At 38.8% G+C, this 13,994-nt stretch overlaps 1 protein-coding gene across 1 annotated transcript in view; it reads right to left on the reverse strand.

Annotated features, from left to right (window-relative positions):
* The window catches only part of Gli3 (GLI family zinc finger 3), a 270,484-nt gene that overhangs the window by 12,047 nt on the left and 244,443 nt on the right, over positions 1-13,994 (reverse strand). The window contains exons 11-12 of the mRNA XM_027938367.3: positions 3,726-3,875; positions 2,370-2,534 (exon numbers count right to left, since the gene is read on the reverse strand). Coding sequence (XP_027794168.3) covers positions 2,370-2,534; positions 3,726-3,875 — 315 coding nt within the window. The remainder of the gene's footprint in view (positions 1-2,369; positions 2,535-3,725; positions 3,876-13,994) is intronic.

Here is a 13,994-nt window from a genome sequence, read left to right on the forward strand (position 1 = left end):
CATGTTTATGAATAAAATTTGAATTATGTATTTATAATTAAGGTTAAAAAATGTTTATTGGCTCAAACTTGATAAAAAAGGTATTTTTTTAGTATAATAAGGTATTCAATTCTTATAACAGTGAACTTTTGACCTCACAGAAGATAAGCTCAACTACAACACACTTGACTAAAGCAAACAGATGTAGTCACATATTTTAAGTCAATGAAAAGATTAAAAAAAACCAAAAAACCCTTAGGAAACATCTTATATATGTGCACTGCTAATTCTAACATATCCACTGCCTGAATTTCTTCATGATGCGGGAGAAAGTTGGTCCAAAATCTATAAACTGTAGCTGGGCACAGTCACACATGTCAGTGATCCCAGCAACTCTAGACAACTAAAGCAGGAGAGTGGCAAATTCAGGGCCAGTCTCAGAAATTTAGTGAGGCCTGTCTCAAAATAAAAAAAATAAAAAAGGCTGGGGATGCTGCTCAGTGCTAGAATGTCCTTGGGTTCAATTCCTAGTACCAAAAATTAATTAACTAATTAATTAAATTATATAGGAATGAATATTCTCTTATAGTGAAATATATGAAATACAGTTAAAAACATTAATTAATTGAATCCCCTAAAAACTTGAAATCAAAATACAATTTATGTAGCAAAATAATCCTTTTAAATTGCACAATTCCATAGCATTTAGTACACTCTTGGTGTTATGCAATCATCACTACTGCCTAATTCCAGAACATTTTCATCACCCCAAAATGAAACCTTGTACCCATTAGCAGTCGCCCCTTCTCCCCTCCACCAGCTATTTGGCAAATACTCATCTACTACCTGTCTCTGTGCATTTGCCTATTCTTTAGACTCCCTAAAATTTTGTACAAAAAAAAATTGTGCAACAGATGATAATGCAGCTATTGCACACAGTAAAAGCATTTTTGACACAAAGAACAGAATGTGTCATCTCCTTTAAATCAATAAGACATTACAAATGTCTCTCATTTCCTTAGTCCAGTTTAACCTTTTCAAAAAGAGTTGGTGTGGGCTGGGGTTGTAGCTCAGTGGTAAAGCACTTGACTAGTACATGTGAGGCATGGAATTCGATCCTCAGCACCACATAAAAATAAATAAATAAAATAAGGTATTGTGTCCATCTACAGCTAAAATAATAATAATAATAATAATAATAATAATAATAATAATAATAAAAGAGTTGGTGTACATGGACTTGCAAGTGTGAATATGGTGTGAGTGTACTTTTTGGAATGTGTGGTCAATCCTATTAGAAACCATTTTGTTCTTGTTCTATCAGTTCAGCTGAAAGAAAACTTGGTGAAGACCTTAAGGCCAAATAGCCCCAAGTGGCATAGCTCACTATATTTTGACCAGATGTTCTCTCTCTCTCTCTATCTGCATCTGTTGAGGTCATGACAGTCACTACAAGATCTTATGTGTACAAAATCCTCCTTCTTTAACACATTTCAAGCAAACTGATGACAAGTTTTATAGACTGAGATATGTGTTGTGTTTCTACATGGCTCTCCCATTTCTACCAAAAATGGGAGGAACCTTGGTGTTAGTCTCTTGATTCATTCAAGAGAGGAGCTAGCATTTGACCTACAACTCCAAGAAGAAGTTACAGATCTGTGGGTAGATATGCCTCAAAATATAAGCAAAATAAAATTCACTGATACCAACTTGCTTCTCTGCAACCTGAGAGGATGACTACCTAAAAACAAGAGCATCACCCCAGGAACCACCTATTACCATGAAGCTTCATTCAATAAATTATCTTAAATAACTAACTGGGTTTCTGAGAATATCTTCCAAGATCCTTTGGAATTCAGAACGTCTGGAAACTGTATTTGAGCTATGGCTGGTTGTTCTTTTTTTTTTTTTTAAATAACATATTTGAAGATACCACTTAGAGAAAGCAAATAAAACTGGCTATTTCAGCAGTAGGCTATCACTTGTCAATGTGCTCCTTCTGAATCTATCTTTGGTGCTTTCAGAGTCACCCTTTGAACTCCATGGACTTATTACTCTGAGCAGAGCAAGTGGCTGGAAATCCAAGTTAAATGCTTGTACTGTCTGACCAGTAGGTGGCAGTTCTGAACAACATGAAACTAAGTTCATGAGTGTACTAAATGCCATGGAATTGTGCAATTTAATAGTTCCTGCTTCCTCTGTATCATGCCCCAATTGAGGTCCAGTTTTCCGCCCCACCTCCAAGCCCAAGCCTCCACCTGTCCTCTTGGAGCTAGCTTATGCTGGGAACAGTCAAAAGAAAAAAAAGGAAAATATGCCTGCCTTTCTAAGGATACCCTCATGAGGGTTCTTTGTTTCTGCCCATGAGCTCAGGGCCCATGGATGCTTACCTCATTGGAATGTGTTCTGTTTTGGTGCTTGGCGCGATCAGAGGCATTTGAGAAGGCCTTGTTGCAGCCTTCATGCTCACAGACGTATGGTTTCTCTCCAGTGTGAGATCTCAAGTGCGTTTTCAAGTTTTCTAGTCTCGAGTAGGCCTTTGTGCAACCTTCAAACTGAGGACAACAGGTAAATCTGGATTACTCCACACAATGCACCGGCAGCTTATGCCTAACCCTCCCTCAAAGTGGATGAAAACCTGACGTTTCAAGGGTCAGCAGCTTTTCAAAACCACGGAACAAAAACTCCACTAAACTCTGCATTTATTGGGATTCAGATGTGGCTTGGGGCAGTTCAAGATAAAGCATTTTCAGTGCCAATAAAAGTCCTGAAGTTTTTTTTTTTTTTTTAATAGACCGCTCAATGTGGACAATGGATTTCATTATCTGCTCATTGATCTCCTCAAATTCCCACTGATTTCAGATTCAGCACAAAGTTCATTAATATGGCTTTGTGTCCATACAAAGACCTGGAATTTGATCATGTTTGTAAAGGGCCTTTAAGATGTAAAGTACCAAGGCTGAGTAGGGCCCAGTGTGCCTTCCGGGTACATCACTGAGACAATGTTCAACTTCATGGAAGCCCTGGCCCACTCCTGAAGTCTACACGGTGTCACTGGAGACTAACCAGGAGAAACTTTAAAATCAGGTGAAGGTTGAGTATCCCTTACCCAAAATACTTGGAATCAGAGTGTCTTGGATTTTTTTTTTCAGATTTGGGCATATTCATTTATTCTTTATATATATATATATACCTTATATACACTACCTGATGATAATTTTGTATAGTATTTTTAGTGTACCTGTGTTTTGACTACAACCAGTCACATGAGGTCAAGTGTGGGATTTTCCACTTCTAGCATGATATTGGGGCTAGATTTTTACAAATTTTGGAGCATTTTTTGATTTATTTTCCTTTTTTTTTTTTTAATTATGGATGTTCAACCTATGCAGTGATTCTTTTTAAAAAGTCAACTTAAACTTTTTAAGTTGGAAGCTGGTACCTCCCTTTGCTTTTTGACCCTCTGCGTGTGATGAGTTATTGGGCTGGGGAAAATGGCCAAGAGCTCATTCCCAGTATCAGCCTTCTACCTGCTAACCTGTCTAATCAGGCAGCTCAAAAACCCAGATATTCATCAATAGATGATGCACCTTCTCTCTTCTTACCAACCTTGCTTCCCACAAGCTGAAGTTATCAGCCTACACAACCATGAAGAATATGAGGAAGGACCCATGAGGTGAGGCCTAACACCCACCCATGGGAGGGGACACCCAGGTTGCCTGCCTGCTACCCACTTGTGTACTCACAGTGCATTTGTGAGGCTTCTCGCCCGTGTGTCTCCTCATATGCACTACCAACATGTACTGGGCTTTGAAGGGTTTCTGTTCCCTTGAGCAGTCAAGCCACCGGCACACAAACTCCTTTTTCTCTCCATGAATATGGTCATTATTAATATGCTGGGGTTGGAGAAGAAGAAATAAAATGGAAATGCATTACTCATTTCTGAAAGCAACAGAAGAAAGTGCAAAATATGCTCAATAGGAAGTCCTAAAGGAGATATGAAGAACTTAACCAAGTTATATGTTTTTAAGAATTCTAGTTAGTATACTTCTCAAGTAAATGTTCTCTTGCTAATTGCATATGTATGCTCCCCAGATAGCAGCCATGACATGAAATGAGAGGAAGCCTGGCATCTCAGGAAAAGTACCATACCAAGCATCTAAAGAGCAGAGTTCAATGCTGAGTTTTGGGGATGACTATTTGTGAAATGGAGCAAGCCATTCTTGTTCTCTCTGGGCCTCTATCATTTTTCATCTCAAAGGAGGGTCAAGGCCAATGGGCTGCTCACATACTCTCCAGTTCTCATGTGCTTTGGGAGGGGATACACGTGTACCTGTTACACTCACATGCATGCACAATTTCATAAAATGGTACAAGAAAAGCACTTTTCAAACTGAACACTGGGTTTGGTGAAGTTTCTTCCTGAATCACAGAGAGAAGAAATAGGTTCTGAAGAAAAGGAGTACATAACAGTGAACAAATGATTTGGTCTCTTGGGTCTTCTTTTTCTTCACGTACAAGATAAAGGAATGGACTCCCTAGTTTCTCAGGTGGTTTCCAGCTTTAGAATTCAATTAATGAGGTCTTTAAGATGAATATGGATTCCCCTAAATTCGACATCAATTCAAAGCTTTAAAACCACTTTTTATCTGATTCCTTGGATGAACATATCAAGTACCCTCTAAACAGGAGACTCGAGAAACCTCTGGAAGCCCCAGGAGGATCAGAAGTTCTTCATTTGGATCCAATTAACATTAATTTAAGTAAGCTGAGTGCACTATTTAAAAGTCCAGTTTAAGACTATTGAGGAGAGTTGTATCCTGTTTTTATTCTCTTGTCATCCTGCATTTGCCTTAATTTAAGGCAAATTTAAGCATTTTCCCAAACATACATAGAAATATATCACTTAAAAATTCATCGAATGATTGACAGCTTCCTCCAGTTCTGTGCACTGCATGGGAGTTTCACAACATTTAATTATGAACTGCAAAGTCTCCAGCTCCTAAGTGATAAAATGCAACCATCAAAGTTGGCCTTCCCCAGTTACTCCACTAGGTGGCCTTCTGCTTCAGGAAAAAAAAAAGTTTCACTTAAAAAAAAAACAAAACAAAGTTTTTTGTGCTGTTTCTGGAGCTAAAAACTGGTTGAGGGCACAGATTTTTTTTTTTTTTTTTTAATTTTTTCTTTCCTTGAGAGGCTCTGATAAACAGAAAACAGAAGCATATCAGAGCACACCAGCAGACAACCATCATCTCCTGGAAAATGTAAATGACAAAGATGCTAACCGATACTCAAATACCATGTGGTATAGCATCCCTGTGGCCAATGGATGTGGGTTTCCTACCAGAAACCAGCTGTCCCATGAATAAGTGCTTCTTAAAAGTTGTGATTGTGTACATAAGTTAATAAAGAGAACAGACCTGCTAAACAGGGGACGATGTGCAATCATTACATCCATGTTTCAAGTACATCTTTGTGGCCCATATACATTACCCAGACTTATCCAAAGCGTGTGTTGAAACCCAGCCCTTGAAACCAAGCCCACATAATAGGAGGGGCTGTATGAATTCTCCCTTCCTGAGAGAAAAATAAATGACCACACAAAACCACTTCATAAAAATTGTACTTGGTTCAGTTTTCCAAGTTATTAGGGATAAATAAGTTGGGTGCTTGGATTAAGAAAAAGCAGGAAGGAAGGGAAGAATGAAAGGAGGGAGGGAGAGAGAAAGGGAATAAAAGTTAAAATTGGGAAATGGAATTTCAAACTGTACTGAGCCAACTCCTTGAAGTCAGGAATCATGGCTTTTTAGTTTCATATTCTCAGCCACAGTGTCTTGGTAGTGTGCTGGTACCTGGCAGGTACTCAATAAATATCTGTTGAACTGATTTGACCCATACAGCAAAGTGAATGTTCACTGGGCAAAATAAATTATACTGTACACTTTTGTTTATCTGAATGAAACTTCATTTTACCTGGTACTTGGACACTATGAATTCAACAAGAGATATTTCATTACTTTAAAATAATATACTCTCAAGAATTCAGAAAGATTTAAAAGATATTCAAACATGAATCCCCTCTTGCTGGGTGGAACCAAAGGAATGCACTGGGATTGCAACATTTATTTCCTCTCACGCATTCATGGGGTTGTACTGGCTGTATTCGCACTGGGCCGTGAGCTGGGGAGTAAGACACACATGAATCCTGCCCCAAGGAAATTACAGTCTCCTGAAGGAAAATAGATAATGACTTAAATTACTATACAATTAAAGTCGTGATAAGTGTTGTGAAGGGAAATAATGGGTTTTATATAAACACATAACAGCCAGTCCTAAATCAGAGCGGAGCATTAGGCATCAGGCTTGGCTTCTCAAATGAAGCTGCATCAAAAGCAGAACCTGAAAGATGAACGGAGACCTGCCAGGTGTGCAGATTAGGGTGGAAGTAGAAAAAAAAAAGGGGACAGACACTATTGTAGACAGATGACATGGATGCACCCGCAGAAGGCAGAGCTCAGTGCCTTATTGAGGATCAGGGTGAGGCCCACCACACAAGGCAGAAGAGAATTGGCCAGGCAGACCCTGCAGGCCTCAGGTACTGCCTCTGCTGGGCATGGTGAGAAGGCACAAGCTTTCACCACAGAGGAAATAGACTCTGCTGGGGTGGTCACGTGTGGGTTGGCTTGCCAGGGCTCAAAATGCAATATGCTAAGTCAGAACCTCAGCTGTGAGGCTGTGGGTGGTACTCCTGGACAGGACTCACATTTCTCCTATGAGAAAGCAAGCTTTTGCATGCCTGTCCCCAAGGAGGACAGCATCAGGGTAACTGATGCTATTCAGGGCCATTAAATGACCCATAGCGGGAGGCACCAATAGCAACAAGTTAAAAAAGTCTTTGGCTTCCCCTCCTGTCCTGGCTAACATACTGGAGGAACTGCACTCTAGAAGGACAGGGAGGGGGCTTTTCTGGACTGTGGCTCCTCTAGGTGAGGTGGAAGAGGGAGATCAAGCAACCTGCCAGCTCCCTTGCAAAGTGTCCTTCACTGGTGATAGGAAGGTGAAGGTTCTGGATGAGATTAGAGGCCTAAAGTGGACAGACTGGAACTTGTGGAATCTACCTATAGTGGAGCTGAAGTGTCTGCCAATAAGCAGGAAGGAAGAACTGTCAATAACAGAGGGCAATTGCCAGAAAAATCAAATTAATTTCATATTTAGATTTCACCGAACTTCATCTTTCTTTGCCTCTGGGACAATGTATGGAAATGTGATTGGAGTGATATTCTGTGCTGACCAGCCAGCAGGAACCCCTCAGTGTTGTCCCCACATAAGGAGGAAAAGGGAGGAACATACATGGGACAGTTAAAGCAACTTCACTTTCAGTAAGGCTAGCCTCTTTGGAATTTTCCCTTTCTGTCTTCTTAGACTGTGGTGTCCAAATTAACCTGTTTTTGTAGTAGTCTGAAGTGACCCTTGAATTCACACATACACTGAGACCACAGGTTTGTTTTTTTTTTTTCTGGAAAGAAAAGTCTACAATCTAGGAGTGTAGAGACCAAGTTAATCTCATTTTTCTTAAAGCTCAAATGCTAAGTAGAGGACATAATCAATTACTATAAAGAAATAAGGAGGCGTCTTTCTATTTAGGTAATTCAAATGTGTTTTAAGCTTAAAATATTTTTGAAAGATAGATTTTAAGTGAAAATTAAAATTCTAAGAAATCATAGACTTCACATATCCATGTGATATTTACTAAATATTTACTTTCCTTTAAGAAAACTGCATTGGCCTCTGCAGCAAAATCCCAGGGAGGATTCATTTGGGCAGATACTGGATGGTTCCCACAGATGCATCTCTGACCAATTTCTGATGTGCTGTGTACTTTGGATAGGCAGATTTGCCTCCTTGGGGCTTAATTTTCTCATCTATAAAATTATATTGATGAACTAGATCAGGTGTGGGCAAAGTTTTTTCTGTATGAAGCCAGTTAGAAAAGTTTTATTCACTGTAGTCCAAAGTTGAACAGTTCTAATCAATATATGAATGAACAAAATGTAGCTGTTCATTTATGAATATGGAAAGTTTGCATGTTATGAAATAGTCCCTTAAAGTTTTAAAAAATTATTTAAAACCGTAAAAACTTATTCTTAGCTCACCACTGTTTGTATTAAAAACAAACAGTGGACTGAATATAGCCTGTGAGCTAGCTATTAGGTTACTTGCCCCCACACTAGATGATTTCAAAGTTTCTTTCTTACTCTAACATTTATCAGGTTTGCTCTCAAGCCTGTGAAAGTAAAATCAGGAGGATGTATGGTTTAGTGCCAGAGAGAAGAAAAGAAACTAGAAAGGAATAAAAACCAGGATCTGGGGCCAAAAGGGGAGTTCAATGAAAGGAGGGAGTTAGGCCAGACACGTTTCAGGTCTGCAGCATTTCCCTAGGATTGAGTTGAAAATGCACACATTCTTTTCTCACCAAACTCTAAGGAAGCTAAAAGAAGAGTAATATGCAATGAATTCTTAACAATCAGCAGACAGATGAAGCCCATGTGAAGTGGGCCTGAAATTCAATGGGCAAGAGTTTATTTGTGGTTTCACTGAAAAACTTTGACTTCCTAACAGTGAAAAACGTTAATCAAATATATAAATAATTTAATTGGAGGGAAAATAATGCATGATTAAATTCCAAACTAATCCAACACAAAGACACGCAATTTGCCAGAGGCCCCAAAGCCAGAAAGAGATAGATGGTGTAAATTACAATGTTGTATGCCAATTCATGTGGCCACTCTGAACTTTCCCTGTCTGAATAAACAGGACAGGGATACTGGGACCAACAATTTCCCCCTCAAAGGCTGAATCCAACCACGGAGCTTCTTGATTGGGTTTCCATTTATGGTTGTAAATATTTGCTTCTGGAAACTGATGGCTGATGAAGCAAATCAAACACCTCAGGAGCCCACAGCAAACCAACACAGTTGATATTTCCCAATTGTGATCATGTCTGTAGCAACATGAGCCAAGACTTGGTATTGCAGTCTCTTCCACTGGACCAGGGCTCTGGGAGACCAGAGAAAGGCAGGAGAAATCACTAGCTGGTTTGGCAGTCGAGGAGGCGGAAGGCGCCTCTTTATTTCAAGGGACTCTCTTTGGGATGCCCAGCCCTGATTGTCAACCAAGGAGGCTTCGAGAGGTATGGGAAGAAAGACCTGAAGGAAGGGGAAAGTGGAGCTTTTCTTTCACTAGCTGCAGAATGGAAGCCCACAATGGACTTCACTGAGCTAATCAGGGTCCTTTCTTCTTGCTTTGTTATTTCACTATGAGCTCAGCGCAGGCAGTTTTCCTAACCCTTCAGATGAAACGCATGCATGTGGTCCATCGATGCTCAATGCTCACAGCACTCTAAATAAAGCAGCTATTCAAGCAGTTCACAGAGCTTGGAAGGGCACTTCTGCTTTCTTTCTGCCTCCCTCTCCTTTGGCCAGACTCTCAGATTCCCACTCAGAAAGCACAGCTCTCTAGATGTGTAAGTAGCCTCCATTCTAAGTGACTTCCTAAGAGGAGAGGATGGAGCCTGGCTTGAGGTGTTCCCAAGAGACCTGATCAATCTCCATTCAAGCTCTGCCTCTGATTCACTAGCCAATAGACAAATACCACTGCCTCCAAAACCCTTTACTCTTTTTTTTTTTTTTTTTGGTGAGGGATATGTACTGGGGATTGAATCCAGAGGCTCTTAACCACTGAGCCACATTCCAACCTCCCTCCCCCATTTTGTATTTTATTTAGAGACAAAGTCTCACTGAGTTGTTCAGGGAAGTTGCAGAAGCTGGCTTTGAACTCGCAATCCTCCTGACTCAGCCTACCAAGCCCGCTGGGATTAACAGGCCTGAGCCACTCTGGCCAGCTCAAAACCTGTTGCTTTTTACATCAGCCAACTCCTTCACATCAAGAAGACAAACTCCTTCCAAAGCTGTTATGAAAATATTGCCGTTAAGCACACCTGAAAACAGTGAAAGCAGGAAATGCAGAACTTCACCCTCACCATTTTTCCTTTGATGCCCCTGTGCATGTACATTACCCGCCCTCCTCCGGTCTTTTCCATCAGCATCCAATGTTTCCTAAATAACACAGCACTTTTTCAACTGATTTAAGAGGTTTTTCCAGGGCTGGGGTTGTAGCTCAGTGGTACAGCACTTGCCTAACACATGTGAGGCACTGGGTTCAAGCCTCAGCACCACATAACAATAAATAAAATAAAGGTATCGCATCCATCTATAACTAAAAATATTTTTTTTAAAAAGGTTTTTACAAAGTGTGTAGCCAAGTTTTTGCTGCAAAACATACATATAAATAATAATTTTTTTTTAAAAAAAAGATCCTTAGGTCGGTGGTCAAATATATGTGAATTCACATATAAACAAACACTCATGTGTCACACACACACACACACACACACACACACACAGTATTATGGCTTTAATAGGAAAGAAGGTAAGGGCCTGGAGAGTGGTGTATTTCACATATGAGTATCTGGGCTTGCAATTGGTTGGTGTGCCAACCACTGGCTGCAGGCTGGGTGCATACACTTGCCTCACCCTCAGTTTTATCTTGGACTCCTGTCTTGTCTACATTTCCATGTATACTGACCGACTAGCATGCCACCATTTGATTCCATGATTATATTTTTTTAAAAGGAAGGAAATAAAATGGAAACATTTCCTTCTCATAATGTCAGACTGAAAAGGTTTCATACTTTCTTCATCTTTTCACATTGCTGCCAGGTTAGCTCATAAGCAGGGCTTGAGGGAGTGAGTATGTTGAACAGAATGCAATCACTGGAAACTTCTGGGGATTTGGTGAAGTGGTATGCTACAAAAACCTTTGATGTTGGCAGGAGATATAGAGAAATAAACAATTTTAAGAAAACTCAATTTTCAATTTGTTTCCTGAATTTAAATCCTAGAACTACCTCATTACTTTTATAAGTCCAGAGATATTTCTGAAAAGGAGTAAAAGGGAAAAGTGATTTGGAATCTATTAAAATTTAATTCACATTAAAACTGATTTGGGGGCGAGACTGAAATGCTTTACCTAAAAGAAGACTCCCCACAAGAATCCCTTAATACTTTCCGTCTCAAATAAGGCTTACACCTTCTTGTTTTGTGTATTATTTGATAAACACAACATTTTTTAAAAGTTTTACAACTGTCATGACATGGATTATGTTAGGGACACATTGTGATTGGATTCCTAAAGGCTTCACTAGGCAGAAATAGGAAAAAAAGCATGAATCAGAGACTATCACCAAAATAGGCCTTATATCTAAATATGCACTTTAATTTTAGATAAATAAAATAATTTAAATTGTTTTGGTGGCACCCATCAATCTTCCTAACAGATTATTTAAGAAGCTGCAGCAGTTTGCTGCAGGGGGGCTCTTCCTGAAGACTTCACAGAGTGACTGTTTCAATTCAAACTGGTTAATAAAAATACCAGAGCATCTTTCAGCTTTTTGACAGAACTGCAAAATCGTACAGAAAAACATCAAAAGGACTCAAGATTTCATGTACAAAACAGTCTTTTCTTTATAAAAATAAAACAATTTCCTATTTCTGATTTATGAACATTAAGAATTAGGATGAATAAAAGACAGAAATAGGCTTCTTGGTTAGAAACAAATAAATAAATAAGAGGAATCCTCTTGACAGCAATTTGATTCCTGTTTCCAGGCACAAATACATAAAAATGATTTTCATTTATGTGTAAGAAAGGCGAAGTTCTTGAACAAGGCAAACATGTTGTCTGAATGAAGCGCTTTGCCATGCTAGAATTCCAGAACAGAATTAAGTGACTTAAAATACAGCCCCCATCCCACCATCTCCCTAATCAGCACCAAGGTACGCTGCACATTTGTTCCACTGCAGTGGAAACCCATCATAGTTCACATTTAAAACAAAAGTATGTAAAAACAAAGGAAGTATACATACATGAATGAACCTTGACAATTTGCTAAGTTTCCAAAGAAGCCAGTCTAAAAAGGATAAATGCTACATGATTCCATTTCTTTTAGTGCTCAGAAATGGTAGGTAAGTCTGTGAAGAAAGAAAGTAGGTCAATAGTTGGCTATGACTAGGAGTGAATGGAGAAATTAGGGAATGACAACTAAAACTGATGGGATCTCTTTTTGGGGTGATGAAAAGTCACTGGGGTCATGGCTGCATACTTTATATGTTTGAATTATTATACTCTTTAACGGGTAAATTATATTCCAATAAGGATGTTACCCTTCCCCTAAGTGTTCTTGGTGATGAAGTCTGTGGATGTCCTGGGGCGGGGAGGAAGAGTGACTGAAGGAAGAACAAGGTGGGATCTGACCATCTCCAGGACATCAAATAGATTGCAGGTGGGGCCTGGCAAGTCATTTTTCATGGAAGCACAAGGCTACATCTCAGTCACAATTTCCACCACAACACACACAAAACACACACACACACACACACACACACACTCAGCAGGTTGAGTTAAAGTGAAACATTTTTAGTTCCTGGTGGATTTTATATTAGACTCACAAGTTAATAATCTGGGAATCGGTCATAAAAGATACGGTCTTCATGTTTCCCTTCCTTCTCATTCAAGTTGTAGAGATGAGTGGAAAAAAATGGATGGAACAACCCCAAATGGAGTTGTTAACAAAACCAAACCACAAACATCACACGCTAATATCAGTTGAAGTATGCTAATGCGAAATCATCCATGGTTTGAAAAAAAACAGATACTTTCTTCTCTACGATAGATTCTTTAACTCACTGGAACCTCCTGTAAAATTTAAGCACTGTGAATTCAGAATCTCTATATTTCTATTTTCTGTTTCCTCAATTTATAAAAACTAGGTGTGAATGTATAATTTGTGGAATAATTTATTTGATTCTCCAACTTCACCCCAACGAGTTGCTTGTTTCAGGCTCGGATTCCTGTAAAATAATAATGTACTGAGTTAATATTAAGATGACCTGCAATTTAAGGAAAATTTAGCTTTTGAGAGCTTTTAAGAAGCAGTATGTAAATAGTACTATAATTGGTTAACATTACTTACATTAGTTACCTAATAAAGAAAATATCTTCCTTCTTGAAAGTAGAGCAAGGATATCTAATTCCTTGTAGAAACTATGAAAATGCTCTTTTTCTTACAATTTTTGTGCTTTGAATTCTTAGTTATTTTTCTAAAAGATAGATGTAACACTTCTCTTTTCAGAGGTTTCTGTTATAGCTTAATTAGGTAATTATTCTTAAAGAAATTTTCAGTTTCTTTCTGCAAAGGGTTGGTATTTAAATTCCACTGAGATTTTCCACAGAGATGTAAAATTTAAAACTATTTACACTTTTCTACAAATTATGGACACATTTAATTTTTTATCTTCTTATTCTTTTTAAATGACAACTTTGTTTCAGTCAAAATAACAACAAAAACATTTTTTAAGAAAATTGATTTGATTACCAAAATGAAAGACATAAAGAATTAAGCAAGGGCTGGGGTTGTAGTTCAGCAGTACAGCACTTGCCTAGCACGTGTGAGGCACTAGGTTCACATAAAAATAAATAATAAAATGTGTCCATATAAAACTTAAAATATTTTTTTTTAAAAAAGAATTAAGCAAGTTAGGATTTAATGGTATTCTAGAAATTCTAGAAACAAGGAGAAAAAGAGTATTAAAGGCAAACACACAGCATAGTTTGAATTGTGTAGCCATGGAATGGAGTCATTTGGAAAACCAGTCTCCAAAAAAAGGGCTTTCTTTTCCTTTCCCTTCTTTGCAATGAGCACATCCAGCAAACATGACAGGCACCAGGGTTTTTGACCTGAACTCCAGCTACAGAGGAGATTAAGGTAAAAACTGCTCTCCTATACCTCACCTGGCTCCTGGACTGAGATGAGTGCTAAGCTCAAAAGGGCCAGGAAAGTGGTGGTAAAATGCAACATCTCCCAAAGTCCAGATGAATTCGTCATTCTTATGTATGGC

Source organism: Marmota flaviventris, chromosome 1 (assembly GCF_047511675.1).
Source record: "Marmota flaviventris isolate mMarFla1 chromosome 1, mMarFla1.hap1, whole genome shotgun sequence".
Lineage (NCBI taxonomy): Eukaryota > Metazoa > Chordata > Mammalia > Rodentia > Sciuridae > Marmota > Marmota flaviventris.